Raw genomic sequence first — 15,815 nt, forward strand, 5'->3', positions numbered from 1 at the left:
CGTAGGGACCCCTGGGCGCCGTTCTCGATCCCTGGGGCTGGAGTCAAGCCCCCGAGGCGGCGTTCCGGACCCTCGCAATCAGACCTGGACTCCACCCAGCGCGGAACGGGGTAGGACGGGAGCGACGACGAGGTGAGCGAAGGCAGCGCGGCCGCCGCCGCCGAGGCTCGGGATCCTGGCGCCTACCCGGCCGGCGGCTGCACCGCGGGATAGGTCGGCCAGGAGCCGCCCACGCCGAACAAGAAGCGGCCCGGCCCCGCCTCCCCCGCCCGCAGCGCGTGCCAATCACCAGCCCCTGATGCGGGGCGACCAATGAGGAGCACGCCCTACCGGGGCGCGGCGCTAGGGAGCCCGCCTCGGCCGCACGCCAATCACCAGCACGTGACAAGGGATGACCAATGAGGAGCACGCCCTATGCTGGGTAGAGGCGCTGGTGAGCACGCCCCAGCTGCACGCCAATCACTAGCACGTGACGCGGGATGACCAATGAGGAGCACGGCCTGTGCCGGGGAGAGGCGCTGGTGAGCCAGCCCCGGCCGCACGCCAATCACGAGCACGTGATGGGGAGCGGCCTGTGGGCAGCCCCCGCCCCAACGCTCAGCCTCCAGACGCGCCATGTGGGCTCTGCGGGCCGCCGTACGCCCGGGGCTGCGGCTCTCCCGCGTGGGCCGCGGCCGCTCGGCTCCGCGGGTAGCCGCGCCGTCCTGCCCCGCGCGCGCGCTCGCCGCTGTCGGCCGCAGGAGCCCCGGGAATCTGGAGGGGCCGTGGGGCGGAGGGCGGGGTCTGCGGGCGGACGGCGGCCGAAGCCGCACGGGAGACGACGAGGAGGAGCCGGAAGATGCGGACGAGAACGCCGAGGAGGAGCTGCTGCGGGGAGAGCCTCTGCTGCCGGCGGGGACCCAGCGCGTGTGTCTGGTTCACCCTGACGTCAAGTGGGGCCCGGGGAAGCCGCAGATGACTCGAGGTGACCGCGGCAGGGCTTTCGGGGGAGAAACAGGAGCTGGAGACCTGGGGGCGGGGCTCTGAGGGGAGGGGGCTCATAGGTGGAGATTCAGGGGCGGGGCTCTGAAGGGACGATCTCATAGGTGGAGATTCAGGGGCGGGGTTCTGTGGGGAGACTGTCATAGGTGGAGGCGCAAGGGCGGGGCTCTGCGGGAAGGATTTCAAAGGTGGAGATTCAGGGGCGGGACTCGGGAGAATCATAGGTGGCGACGCAAGGGCGGGGCTCTGGGGAGGCTCATAGGTAGAGATTCAGGGACGGGGCTCTGACCTGAGAATCTCATAGGTGGAGACCCAGAGCGGGGCTCTGAGGGGAAGAGCTCAGGTGGCGACGTAGGGGCGGGGCTTCAGGGGGCCAGGCTCTAAGGAGAGGATCTGATGGTTGGAGATGCCCCGGCGTGGCGCTGAGGGGCGGGGCTCTGAGGGGAAGAGCTTATGGATGGTGATGCGGGGGCGGGGCTCTGAAGGGAGGATCTCATAGGTGGAGGTGCATGGGCGGGGTTCGGGGGAGGAGCCCATGGGTGAAAGGGCGGGGCTTATGGGGAAGAGGGGAGGATGTCATCGGTGGAGGTGCGTGGGCGGGGCTTCGGGGGAGGGGCCTATGGGGTAAAAGCGCGGGGGCGGAGCTTATGGGGTGGGGTGGGGTCCGTGGGGTGGGGTGGGGTGGGCTGGGGTGGGCTGGGCTGGGCCGGGGCGGTTCTAGCCGATGGGACCTACGTTTCTCTTGCTCTGGGTTAGAGGTAGGCACGGTGTGCTTGAGGTCAGGGAAGGGAGGGCGTCCAGCGGACCAATCTGTGTCTAGTCCCCACCCCACCCCACCCCACCCCACCCCACCGCACACCACCCCCCCACCCCCCAGGAGGAAATGCAAATGAATAGGTCGCTCGCTGCACGTGCCAGAGTCTCAAAAACGTTGATTTTTCCCTTGGAAGCTCCTGTAGTGGATGAGTGGTTTTTCTTTACGGGTGTTTTCCAAAATGGTCAATTCCTGGAACAGATGAAGCCCCAAACTGCTCAGAACAGCGCGCAGACCTCTTGCCTCTCTACTCCCCAAACCTGCCCGTGGTTCCTCAGTAATCCCTGAGCACCCACAGCTCCCGGGTTCCCTGCTGCGCCCGCCTGGAGCCCAAATTCCATGTAAGGCAGGGTCGCCCTCGTGTCCCGCTGTGGCTCCGGCGTCCTTCCCCCGTCAGATTCCTACTTAGAGGCCCTGGGGGGACGGAGTCATATCGGGGGACAAACGGCGGCTCAAGGTGCCTTCTCCGGGGAGATTGTCTCAAGGGCAGGAGGAGGCCTCCCCGGGCAGGTGTGGACGGGGGCCCCGGGCCTACCCCGAAGGGAAGCATCTCTCACGGTGGCCCTTGTGTCCCCGCAGCCGAGTGGCAGGTGGCGGAGGCCACAGCGCTGGTGCACACGCTGGACGGCTGGTCCGTGGTGCAGACAATGGTCGTGTCCACCAAAACGCCGGACAGGAAGCTCATCTTTGGCAAAGGGAACTTTGAGCACCTGACAGGTGGGTCCGTCCAGACCTGCTCCTTCCCCAAACCTCCTTTCCTGTCCGCTGCTACAGAAAACATCCAACCGAGACATGCTGAAGTACGGGGGTCTTGCGGGGCCAGAGGGGAAGCGGCCTCTCGGATTGCCCAGGTAAGCTGGGAGCACACGCCAGTAGGAGTCGGAGGACGGTGAGGCTTTATCTGTGTCGAGATTCACACCAGGCCCTGGAGAGACTTAAACTGGTAAAGATTAGGTCGGGGCAGTTTATAGAGTCCAACAAACAGGGTAGGCAGTGGACCGGCTGTAACCCCACCTGCCCCTGCAGGCCCCAGCCAAATCCTCCTTCTGGGTGCCCCCCCACCCCACCCCACCAGCAGTCTCTTAGGGTGGGGTCCAGCATGGGATCCTTGCGCTTCCCGGGTTTCTGACCATCCCGCTTACGGTAGAGTTAGGAAGACGCTACTCACTTGCCCAGGTGGGGGTCGGCTGCCCTGGGTCACCTGCCCAGGTGGGGGTCAGCTTTCCTGCCTGACTCAAATGCATCTCACCCCTGCTGGGATGTCTTCACCGTGTGTGTGTATGTGTGTGTGTGTGTGTGTGTGTGTGTGTGTGTGTGTCCCCAATGGGATGTGTCCACGGTGCATGTGTGTCTGTGTCCCTGTCGGGATGTGTTATGCTGTGTTTGTGTCTGTCTGTGTGTGTGTTCCACCAGCTGTGTTCTCCGTGCATGTGTGTCTGTCCCTGTCAGGATGTGTTACTGTGTGTGTCTCTGTGTGTGTCTCTGTGTGTGTGTCTGCACATGTCTGTGTCTGTCCCTGTTGGGATGTGTTTACTGAGTGTGTCTGTGTGTGTGTCTGTGTGTCTGTCCCTGTCGGGATGTGTTTACTGTGTGTGTGTCTGCGTGTGTATGTGTTTGTGTCCCTGTCGGGATGTGTTCGCCGTATGCATGTCTATGTCTGTGAGACACACACCCCTAGAGACACACCTCCCACGCTGACTTCCTGGATCCCGGGTCTCGTGCTCAGGAAGTCGGGGACGCCTGTGAACTGAGCTCTCCGCGGTGCATCCCACAAAGGGTATCGTGGGCTCATCCCACAGTCCACGGGACTGGACGGCCAGCCTCTGACGGGACCCCCTCTTTCTGTTAGAAAAGATCCGAGGGTCTCCAGACATCACGTGCGTCTTCCTGAACGTGGAGAGGATGGCTGCCCCGACCAAGGTACCACAGGATGTGGCTTGCTGTGTTTGTCCCCGCACTCCACGCGATGAAGGAGGGGACGCCACGGCGTCCGGCCAGGCGGGGTACAGATGGGGACAGATGGGGACACGGTGGGGTTAAGGCATTAGAGATGTCCTCCTTCCTGTCACCTTGGCCACCAGGGCCTGGCCTTCCCCCGTGGCTTCTCAGTTGCTCTCTCCTTTTGCAGAAAGAACTAGAAGCCGCCTGGGGCGTGGAGGTGTTTGACCGCTTCACGGTCGTCCTGCACATCTTCCGCTGCAACGCCCGCACGAAGGAGGCCCGGCTTCAGGTGGCCCTGGCGGAGATCCCGCTGCACAGGTATCGTGGGGCCCCGGGGCCGCGCCAAGCGTCACGCCCACTCCCGGAACCCCTCCGTTCTGTAGTCACCTGTAGGGCGTTCTGGGGGTGCGTGAGGAAGAAAAGCACCATGGGGGCCGGGCACGGTGGCTCACGCCTGTCATCCCAGCACTTTGGGAGGCCGAGGCGGGCGGATCACGAGGTCAGGAGATCAAGACCATCCTGGCCAACATGGTGAAACCCCGTCTCTACTAAAAATACAAGAAAAACATTAGCCAGGCGTGGTGGCGGGCGCCTGTAATCCCAGCTACTCGGGAGGCTGAGGCACGAGAATGGCGTGAACCCCAGAGGTGGAGCTTGCAGTGAGCTGAGATTGTGCCATTACACTCCAGCCTGGGTGACAGAGCGAGACTCCGTCTTAAAAAAAAAAAAAAAAGAAAAGAAAAGCACCGTGTGGGCTCTCTCTCCGGGGCCCGTTGCCCCCACTGCCTGCCCCCGGCTCCCCACTAGGCAGGTCCCCTCGGCCCGGGACACGCGTCACTCACAGCGTCTGAGCTACACACGGAGCGGGGCCGCAACAGCAGCTCCTCCCTTCGGCCCAGAGGCCCAGCTCCGTGCCCCCTTCACCTTCACCTCGACCTCTGCCGGGAGGGAGACAGCGTCCGCAGAGACCGAGCCACTCCCATTCCCACACCAGGTCGAACTTGAAAAGGGACGTCGCCCACCTGTACCGAGGAGTCGGCTCGCGCTACATCATGGGGTCAGGTAACTCGGGCCGGGCGCGGCGTCCCAGGGGGTCCTCGGAATGCGGTTGTCAGCGGCAGCCACCCTTCCTCAGCCCTGGAAGATTCCAACAGGGTGGGGTCCAGCTGGGGTCTCCGTCTCCTGGTAGCATTTGAGGACATAGGAGACCGTCAGCCCTGGAAGATTCCAACAGGGTGGGGGCTGGCTGGGGGCTCCGTCTGGTAGCATTTGAGGAGATAGGAGATGGTGGTGGTTTTTGGAGGTTTTTCCTAAATCAGTAGCCACAAACTGGGGATTTAAACAGCACAGATCTATGCTCTCCCCTCCTGGACACGAAAACTCTGAGATCAAGGTGAGGACAGGGCTGTGCTCCCTCCAGGGGCTCCTTCTGCCTCTCCCAGCTCCTGGGGGCTGCAGGCATCCCTGGGCTTGTGGCCGCGTCACTGCAGTCTCTGCCTCCGTCTCCACGTGGCCTTCTCCTCTGTGTCTGTGTCTCCTCTTCTGTCTCTTACAAGGACACATGTCATTGCATTTATGGCCCGCCCTAATCCAGAATCATCGCATCTCTAGATACTTCACTTATAACAAACACCCTATTTTCAAATAAGGTCCCATGGACCAGTTCTGGGAATTAGGATGTGGACAGATCTTTTAGGAGGACTACAGTTCAATCCACTACACTTGTATCCACTTCCCTCTGGAGGCTCTAGGGCAGGGTCCTTCCTGCCTCTCACAGCTCCTGGGGGCTCCAGGCGTCCCAGGCTTGTGGCCTCGTCACTCCAGTCTCTGCTTCTTAGAAGGACACAAGTCGTTGCCTCAGGGCCCACCCTAACTTAGGGTGATATCTCGAGACCCTACAAAGACCATATTTCCAAATCAGGTCCCATTCCCAGGTTCTGGGACTTCGGATGTGAAAGGGGCCCCTCTGCGCCCGCTCACGATGACGTCCCGGGCCGTGTCCCGCTCGGAGGCCTCCGTAGTGATCTGGCCTTTACTCTCTCCCCGAGTCACGGGAAGCCCACGTTGACCTCACGGGGTGGACACCCGGAGGCGAGATCCCGTTCCGCTGAGCAGAGCCCTTTCTCATGGAACAGGACGTGTCGGGGCCACTGCTGGGGAAAGCAGCCGGGCCCCCCGATGCTGGAGCGGGAGCAGGCCCCGGGCCCCCGCAGCCCCTCCGCGGCACCGCCCGCACTCGTGCCTTTCCCGGCGTGGCTCACCGCCTTACCATCTCGGGTGTTTTTTAGGAGAATCCTTCATGCAGCTGCAGCAGCGTCTCCTGAGAGAGAAGGAGGCCAAGATCAGGAAGGCCCTGGACAGGCTTCGCAAGAAGAGGCACCTGCTCCGCCGGCAGCGGACGAGGCGGGAGTTCCCCATGATCTCCGTGGTGGGGTACACCAACTGCGGTGAGCACGCGCCCGGGGGGAGGGGCCTTCCGCGGTCTCCGTGTGGGGTACACCGGTGAGGACTCGCCCGGGGGAGGGCAGGGGGTCCCTGTCGTCTCAGCGGTGCCGTACGACAGCTGCGGTGAGCACGTGCCCAGGAGAGGGGGTTCCCATGGTCGCCGTGTGGGGTACACCAGCTGCTGTGAGAGCTCACCCAGGAGACGGGTTTCCTGTGGTCTCTGTGTGGGGTACAGCAGCCATGGTGAGGATGTCATCCACCCCATCCTCCCATCCAGAGCTTTACCACCCTGTCTATACCACAACCTCCCCTCCATCCACACCATCCTCCTGTCTAGACCATCCCCACTGCCCCAGCTATACCACCACCCCGTCTACACAATCCACCCATCTACACCATCACCTCTCCTCTGTCTACACCATCCTCCTGTCTACACCAGCACCACTGCCCCATCTATACCACCACCCCGTCTACACAATCCACCCATCTACACCATCACCTCTCCTCTGTCTACACCATCCTCCTGTCTACACCAGCACCACTGCCCCATCTATACCACCACCCCGTCTATACAATCCACCCATCTACACCATCACCTCTCCTCTGTCTACACCATCCTCCTGTCTACACCAGCACCACTGCCCCATCTATACCACCACCCCGTCTATACAATCCACCCATCTACACCATCACCTCTCCTCTGTCTACACCATCCTCCTGTCTACACCAGCACCACTGCCCCATCTATACCACCACCCTGTCTACACAATCCACCCATCTACACCATCGCCTCTCCTCTGTCTACACCATCCTCCTGTCTACACCAGCACCACTGCCCCATCTATACCACCACCCCGTCTACACAATCCACCCATCTACACCATCACCTCTCCTCTGTCTACACCATCCTCCTGTCTACACCAGCACCACTGCCCCATCTATACCACCACCCCGTCTATACAATCCACCCATCTGTCTACACCATCGCCTCTCCTCTGTCTACACCATCCTCCTGTCTACACCAGCACCACTGCCCCATCTATACCACCACCCCGTCTATACAATCCACCCATCTGTCTACACCATCGCCTCTCCTCTGTCTACACCATCCTCCTGTCTACACCACCACCACTGCCCCATCTATACCACCACCCCGTCTACACAATCCACCCATCTACACCATCGCCTCTCCTCTGTCTACACCATCCTCCTGTCTACACCAGCACCACTGCCCCATCTATACCACCACCCCGTCTACACAATCCACCCATCTACACCATCACCTCTCCTCTGTCTACACCATCCTCCTGTCTACACCAGCACCACTGCCCCATCTATACCACCACCCCGTCTACACAATCCACCCATCTACACCATCGCCTCTCCTCTGTTTACACCATCCTTCTGTCAACACCGGCACCACTGCCGTATCTATATCCACCCATCTACACCACCACCTCCCCTGTGTCTACACCATCCTCCCATCCACACCAGCACCACCACCCCATCTACACCATCCCACCGTCTACACCATTGCCAAATCTACACAGACGACCTCACTCCCATCCACGCCTTCACACGCACACCCGTCTACACCACCATCTCCCCCGTGTCCGCACGGCGGCCCCGCTCCATCGGCCCGAGAACAGCGACGGTGGCTTTGTCCCACGCGTCGTGTCTGGCCCGGGGTGCCCGAGGAGCTCAGGGACCGTGTAGCCCGGGGTGCAGCCCCCCAGAGGGTGCTGTGGTCTCCATTTGGAGGGCCTGGCTGCGGCGCTAGGAGTTGGGACGCAAGGGTCTCTGCAGCGCCCTGACCTCCACGCCCTCCTAGGAAAGACCACGCTGATCAAGGCGCTGACGGGCGATGCCGCCATCCAGCCGCGGGACCAGCTGTTTGCCACGCTGGACGTCACGGCCCACGCGGGCACGCTGCCCTCACGCATGACCGTCCTGTACGTGGACACCATCGGCTTCCTCTCCCAGCTGCCGCACGGCCTCATCGAGTCCTTCTCCGCCACCCTGGAAGACGTGGCCCACTCGGTGAGCGTGGGACGGCCGGGGATCGGGTGCTCGGACACCCACTCGGCACGGGGGCCGGGCGCTCGGACACACACAAAGCCAGGGGCTGGGCCCTCAGACACCCACACAACTCAGGGCCGGAACAACAACTGCCTCCTGGGGCTCAGACTTAGTGTCCCCCAAGCCTCCCACGTCCCCGGGCGAGAGGCTGAGCGGTTGCCCCAGCCTCACCGACACTCAGGGCCGTGTTCTTGCCGCCGTGAGCCCGTGTAGAAATAGGAAGTCGGCCGTCAGTCCTCTCCCGGCTTATGTGCCTGAACACATAAGCGTGTTCCCCGGTGCACCTGCTCCACGTCACAGACCCCTGACAGACAGTGAGAGTGACCGTTCGTGTCACAGACGTGCGGGCAGCGGCGGACACAGCACGGTGATGCCTGAGGATCGATGAACACCGAGACCCTGGAAACACCTGTGGGGTCCTGAGGCTGTCACTGCAAAAGGGGCCACAAATGGGGGCCAGAAACCACAGGAACCAACTCTACCACAGTTCCAGAAAGCGGGAGCTCACCACAGACTCTAGGGGAGGGTCCTTCCTGCCTCTCCCAGCTCCTGGGGGCTCCAGGCATCCCTGGGCTTGAGGCCGCATCACTCCAGTCTCTGCCTCTGTCTGTGGCCTTCTTCTCTGTGTCTGTGTCTCCTCTTCTGTCTCTTAGAAGGACAGTAGTCATTAGATTTATGGTCCACCCTAATCTAGGATGATCTCATTTCCAGATCTTCCAGTTAATCACTTCTGCAGAGACCCTGTTTCCAAATATTGTCCCATTCACAGGTTCCAGATGATCAATACATGGACAGGTCTTTTGTTGGGGGGGCCACAGTTCAGTTCACTTCAGTTGGATCCAGTTCCTTCTGAAGATTCTAGGGGAGGGTCCTTCCTGCCTCTCCCAGCTCCTGGGGGCTCCAGGCGTCCCTGGGCTTGAAGCCGCATCACTCCAGTCTCTGCCTCCGTCTCCACGTGGCCTTCTCTGTGTCTGTGTCTCCTAGGACACCTGTCATTGCATTTAGGGGCCACCTAGATAAATCCAGGGTAACCTCATCTTAACTCCATCTGCAAAAACTCCATTTCCAAGCAAGGTCCCCTTCTCTTCTGTGTCTGCCCCACATCTCTCTGTCATAAACATACCGGTCGGTCGTTGGATTTAAGGCCCACTCTGCTCCACCGCGACCTCATCTTCACCAGCTGCGTCCGCAGAGATCTTAATTCTGGGTAGGGTCCCACTCTGAGGCTGCTGGTGGATGTGGATTTGCGGGCGGGGTGCTGTTCGGCTCCGGAACTGCCCCCGGCCCTAGGGTGCTGAGTGAGCTGCACACTCTGTCCGTACCGTAGACTTTCCAAGTGCATGAAGAGCACGGGGAAATACTGTCAAGCAACAAGGCAGGAAAACAAGGTGTGAGATTGTCACATTCAGGCTACAGCTTGGTTTTTTGCCCTGAGGGAGAAGCAGCAAATGTCCCAAAGAACGGACGCGGCTGCCACCTCCTTGAGGAGATGGGACTGAACCCCGCCCGGAGCCTGGACTCCACCTTTGACTCCTCCCGACAATAAATTATGGACCGGGTGCGGTGGCTCACGCCTGCAATCCCAGCACTTTGGGAGATTGAGGCGGGTGGATCACTTCAGGTCAGGAGATCGAGACCACGGCGAAATCCCATCTCTACTAAAAATATAAAAAATTAGCCAGGCGTGGTGGCGGGTGTCTGTAGTCCCAGCGACTCAGAGAGGCTGAGGCAGGAGAATGGCTGAACCCGGGAGGCGGAGTTTGCAGTGAGCTGAGATCACACCACTGCACTCCAGCCTGGGTGACAGAGCGAGACTCGTCTCAAAAAAAAAAAAGTCTAAAACTTTCCTGGGATGAAATTATTTTTTTTGTTTTTACTTTTCTTCTTTAGAGACAGGGTCTCGCTCTGTCACCCAGACTGAACTGCAGTGGTGTGATCTCGGCTCACTGCAGCCTCGACCTCCTGGGCTCGAGTGATCCTCCCACCTCAGCCTCCTGAGTAGCTGGGACCACAGACACGCACAACCAGGCCGTGGCTAATTTTTGTACTTTCTGTAGAAACGGTCTCACTCTCTTGCCCAGGCTGGTCTCAAACTTCTGGGCTCAAGCCACCTCCCAAAGTGCCTGAGTTACAGGAAAAATATTATTTGTGTTAAGTGCATCCAAACAAACAAAAAGTAGACGTGGATACCCCGGTAGTGTAAGTCGGAGAATTACACACGGCTTTTTTTTTTCCCTGTGTTTTTCAAATTTTGTGTAAGGAGCCTGCCTGTAAGATTTTTTTTGAACGTGAGAAAAAAAGCATCCTTTCAAGAGGAAATAATTCCGCTGTTAAAAAACATTTCACAGGAGGATGAAGCCGCCCTAAAGCTTTGAATGAAGACCCCCTGGGTGGGTGGGTGGTGGTTGGGTGCTCATATATGGCACCCCCTTGCGTGTGGGTCTGGGGGTGCCTGTGGCTTGGAAGGTTGGGTAAGTGCAGCCGGGTGGGCTCGCGTCCACTGTTAGTCCAGGAGCCCCCGTCCTGGGGTGTCCGAGGGGCCTGCACACAGGCGTACCTCCCACGCCCAGCCTGTCGTTGGGAGCTCGTGTGAGCCCCTCTCCTGGGCCTGTCTGCAAGCTTGGGGTCGGGGACCAGAGGCTCCGCAGCTCTGACCCCACGGCCCGGCCCACAGGATCTCATCCTGCACGTGAGGGACGTCAGCCACCCCGAGGCGGAGCTCCAGAAATGCAGCGTTCTGTCCACGCTGCGTGGCCTGCAGCTGCCCGCCCCGCTCCTGGACTCCATGGTGGAGGTTCACAACAAGGTGGACCTCGTGCCCGGGTGAGTCCGGCCCTGGGGTCCGCAAGCGTCTCCTTCCCCTGCACGCGCTGGAGCCGGGTGGGGAGATGCCCCGTCTCCTTGTGTGAACCGCAGCGGTGGCAGCCAGGACACAGGGAGTGGCCCCAGACTGTGCCCCGTGGGCAGTGGACTCCTGGGGACCCTGATTTCGTCCGGCCGCCCCGACGCTGAGCGGGGCCTGTGACATCCCCACCCTTGCAGGTACAGCCCCACGGAACCGAACGTCGTGCCCGTGTCTGCCCTGCGGGGCCACGGGCTCCAGGAGCTGAAAGCTGAGCTCGATGCGGCGGTTTTGAAGGCGACGGGGAGACAGATCCTCACTCTCCGTGTGAGGCTCGCAGGGGCGCAGCTCAGGTGAGCGGCCTGCAGGGGCAGGAGACGGGATGGTGCTCTGGATGCCTGTCTCTGGCTCTGAAACGGGCTCTTCGTGGGTGCAGAAGGAGCTGTGAGATCCCCGAGAGCTTTAGGATGTACAGACGAGATGAATGGGTTTGCATCAAATGTATATTTGTGACTGTGCATACAAGAGGTGCCTAATCTGCGCTTGAGAGTCAAAATGTACATTTCTGACTGTGCATACAACAGGTGCCTAATCTGTGCTGACACTCAAAATGTACATTTCTGACTGTGGATACAACAGGTGCCTAATTATGCTGACGGTGAAAATGTACATTTCTGACCATACAACAGGTGCCTAATCTGTGCTTGACAGCCAAAATGTACATTTCTGTGCATACAACAGGTGCCTAATCTGCACTGACAGTCAAAATGTACATTTCTGACTGTGCATGCAACAGTTGCCTAATCTGTGCTGACAGTCAAAATGTACATTTCTGACTGCATACAACAGGTGCCTAATCTGTGCTTGACAGTCAAAATACATTTCTGACTGCATACAACAGTTGCCTAATCTGTGCTTGACAGTCAAAATGTACATTTCTGACTGGATACCACAGGTGCCTAATCTGTGCTGACAGTCAAAATGTACATTTCTGACTGTGCATACAACAGGTGCCTAATCTGTGCTGACACTCAAAATGTACATTTCTGACTGTGGGTATAACAGGTGCCTAATTATGCTGACAGTGAAAATGTACATTTCTGACCATACAACAAGTGCCTAATCTGTGCTTAACAGCCAAAATGTACATTTCTGTGCATACAACAGGTGCCTAATCTGCACTGACAGTCAAAATGTACATTTCTGACTGTGGATACAACAGGTGCCTAATCTGTGCTGACAGTCAAGGGGTACATTTCTGACTGTCCATACAACAGGTGCCTAATCTGTGCTGACAGTCACTGTACATTTCTGACTGCATACAACAGGTGCCTAATCTGTGCTGACACTCAAAATGTACATTTCTGACTGCATACAATAGGTGCCTAATCTGCGCTGACAGTCAAACTACATTTCTGATTGTGCATACAACAGGTGCCTAATCTGTGCTTGACAGTCAAAATGTACATTTCTGACTGCGTACAACAGGTGCCTAATCTGCGCTGACAGTCAAAATGTACATTTCTGACTGTGCATACAACAGGTGCCTAATCTGCGCTGACAGTGAAAATGTACATTTCTGACTGTGCATATAACAGGTGCCTAATCTGTGCTGACAGTCAAAATGTACATTTCTGAGTTTGCATACAATAGGTGCCTAATCTGCGCTGACAGTCAAAATGTACATTTCTGACTGTGCATATAACAGGTGCCTAATCTGTGCTGACAGTCAAAATGTACATTTCTGACTGTGCATACAACAGGTGCCTAATCTGTGCTGACAGTCAAAATACATTTCTGACTGCATACAACAGGTGCCTAATCTGTGCTTGACAGTCAAAATACATTTCTGACTGTGGATACAACAGGTGCCTAATCTGTGCTGACAGTCAAAATGTACATTTCTGACTGCATACAGCAGGTGCCTAATCTGCGCTGACAGTCAAAAATGTACATTTCTGACTGCATACAGCAGGTGCCTAATCTGCGCTGACAGTCAAAATGTACATTTCTGACTCTGCATACAACAGGTGCCTAATCTGTGCTGCCAGGCAAGGGGTACAGGTCTCCCTACCAATAAGAAAGCAAGCTCCAGCTGGATGCCGTGGCACAGGCCTGTAACCCCAAGACTTTGGGAGGCCGAGGCAGGAGGATTGCTTGAGCTGAGAGGAGTTTGAGGCCAGGCTGGGCAACATAGTGAGACCCCATCTCTACAAAGAATAAAAAATTACCACCCCAGGTGGGGTGGCTCACACCTGTAATCCCAACACGTTGGGAGGCCAAGGTGGGCGGACCACAAGGTCAGGAGATCGAGACCAGCCTGGCTAACACGGTGAAACCCCGTCTCTAATAAAAATACAAAAAATTAGCCGGGCGCGGTGGTGGGCACCTGTAGTCCCAGCTACTCGGGAGGCTAAGGCCGGAGAATTGCTGGAACCCAGGAGGCCGATGTTGCAGTGAGCCAAGATCGCGCCACTGCACCCCAGCCTGGCGACAGAGCGAGACTGTCTCAAAAAAAAAAAATAATAATAAAAAGCCGGGCGCGGTGGCTCACGCCTGTCATCCCAGCACTTTGGGAGGCCGAGGCGGGTGGATCACGAGGTCAGGAGATTGAGACCCATCCTGGCTAACACGGTGAAACCCGGTCTCTACTAAAAACACAAAAAATTAGCCAGGTGTGGTGGCGGGCACCTGTAGTCCCAGCTACTCGGGAGGCTGAGGCAGGAGAATCGCTTGAACCCGGGAGGTGGAGCTTGCAGTGAGCTGAGATCGCGCCACTGCACTCCAGCCTGGGCGACAGAGCGAGACTCCGTCTCAAAAAAAAAAAAACAAAAGGAAACAGGACGGTCTGATGAATTGTTTGAGCTAAGCTCTTTTTAGCGTAATTATTTATCATGAAACTAACCAAATACTTACGGGTTCTGCTTGTCTCCATACAACGCGCATCTGTGCCCAGCTGGCTGTATAAGGAGGCCACAGTTCAGGAGGTGGACGTGATCCCTGAGGACGGGGCGGCCGACGTGAGGGTCATCATCAGCAACTCAGCCTACGGCAAATTCCGGAAGCTCTTTCCAGGATGAACAGACGCCCACAGAGGCCTGCAGAGTGGGGGCATTGCTGCCTGGGGAGCTGAGGCGTTACCGCTGTGTTGGGGGCAGCTTGGTGTCAGGTGCAGCTTGGTGTCAGGTGCAGCAGGGTCCTCCTTGTCTGGTTCTGCACCCGTCTCGCTCCCAGCCATTTGCTGGGATGACCGTGCAGGCCGGTGACATGGCCGCACCTGCCCCAAAGCGGGCCGCCCGAGCGTCCACTCCAAGCCTGAGCATCCACACAATTCCAGTGGGCCCTCGGTGCCTGCTGTGAACTGCTTTCCCTCGGAATGTTTCCGTAACGGGACATTAAACCTTTGTTTTTACCTCCGTGAGCAGCATTTCCAGTTCCTCCTGCACCTGCCGTGAGCCGTGGCCCTGGTGGGCACCGACGGCCCCTCCGCCCGGCTGTCTGTGTTCACAGATGGTCTCGGTTCCCATGGTGGTGTCGGGGAAATGACGAAAAATCAGGTTTCCCGGCAGCACAGAGAACCCTTCCACAAAAGTAGAAGGGAAAGCAAATAGTTTTACTAAAGAAGCAGCTTCAAACCAGACCATGAGGCCGGGCGCGGTGGCTCACGCCTGTAATCCCAGCACTTTGGGAGGCTGAGGTGGGTGGATCACGAGGTCAGGAGATCCAGACCATCCTGGCTAACATGATGAAACCCCGTCTCTGCTAAAAATACAAAAAAATTAGCTGGGCGTGGTGGCGGGCGCCTGTAGTCCCAGCTACTCGGGAGGCTGAGGCAGGAGGATGGCATGAACCCGGGAGGCAGACCTTGCAGTGAGCCGAGATCGCGCCACTGCACTCCAACCTGGGCGACAGAGCGAGACTCCGTCTCAAAACAAACAAACCAGACCGTGATGTGTCACAGACCATCCGCTAAGAGATGCAGAGAGAGAATTTCACCTGCGTGTGGCCAGGCTGTGCAGCCGTTACACGCACATTAGCCGTCTCCATCAACGGGAAAACAAAATGCCTCGTATGTTTTGAGACAGAATCTCGCTGTCACCCAGGCTGGAGTACAGTGGTGCGATCTCAGTTCACTGCAAGCTCCGTCTCCTGGGATCAGCCATTCTCCTGCCTCAACCTCCCAAGTAGCTGGGATTACAGGCGCCCGCCACCACGCCCGGCTAATTTTTTGTATTTTTAGTAGAGATGGGGTTTCAGCATGTCGGTCAGGCTGGTCTCAAACTCCTGACCTCAGGTGATCCACCCAACTTGGCCTCCCAAAGTGCTGGGAGTACAGGCGTGAGCCACTGTGCCCGGCCTGAATTAACTTTTTCTTTTTTTTTTTAGACGGAGTGTCACTCTGTCATCCAGGCTGGAGTGCAGCGGTGCGGTCTCGGCTCACTGCAAGCTCCACCTCCTGGGTTCACACCATTCTCCTGCCTCAGCCTCTCGAGTAGCTGGGACTACAGGCCCCCACCACCATGCCCGGCTAATTTTTTATATTTTTAATATTTTTATATATTTATAATTTATATATTATTTTTGTATATTTAGTAATTTTTTGTATTTTCACCATGTCGGTCAGGCTGGTCTCGAACTCTTGACCTTGTGATCCGCCCACCTTGGCCTCCCAAAGTGCTGGGATTACAGGCGTGAGCCACCGCACCCGGCCTC

General features: G+C 57.9%; 1 protein-coding gene across 1 annotated transcript; it reads left to right on the forward strand.

Moving 5' to 3' along the window:
- The first annotated feature begins 528 nt into the window (after positions 1-528).
- Positions 529-14,523, forward strand: LOC107971128 (putative GTP-binding protein 6). Its single transcript, XM_016943603.3, has 10 exons — positions 529-964; positions 2,375-2,512; positions 3,645-3,715; positions 3,924-4,054; positions 4,731-4,798; positions 6,025-6,183; positions 8,013-8,221; positions 10,935-11,083; positions 11,303-11,455; positions 14,059-14,523. The coding sequence occupies exons 1-10, from the start codon at positions 616-618 to the stop codon at positions 14,180-14,182; spliced, it is 1,551 nt and encodes a 516-aa protein (XP_016799092.1). The 5' UTR covers positions 529-615; the 3' UTR covers positions 14,183-14,523.
- Positions 14,524-15,815: the final 1,292 nt, after the last annotated feature.

This window comes from Pan troglodytes, chromosome Y (assembly GCF_028858775.2).
Source record: "Pan troglodytes isolate AG18354 chromosome Y, NHGRI_mPanTro3-v2.0_pri, whole genome shotgun sequence".
Classification (NCBI taxonomy): Eukaryota; Metazoa; Chordata; class Mammalia; order Primates; family Hominidae; genus Pan; species Pan troglodytes.

Coding starts and splice junctions, on each gene's coding strand:
- LOC107971128 (XM_016943603.3), top strand. CDS start 616: ATGTGGGCTCTGCGGGCCGCCGTACGCCCGGGGCTGCGGCTCTCCCGC. Junction 4,055..4,730: donor GCGGAGATCCCGCTGCACAG/GTATCGTGGGGC, acceptor TTCCCACACCAG/GTCGAACTTGAAAAGGGACG. Junction 4,799..6,024: donor GCGCTACATCATGGGGTCAG/GTAACTCGGGCC, acceptor GGTGTTTTTTAG/GAGAATCCTTCATGCAGCTG.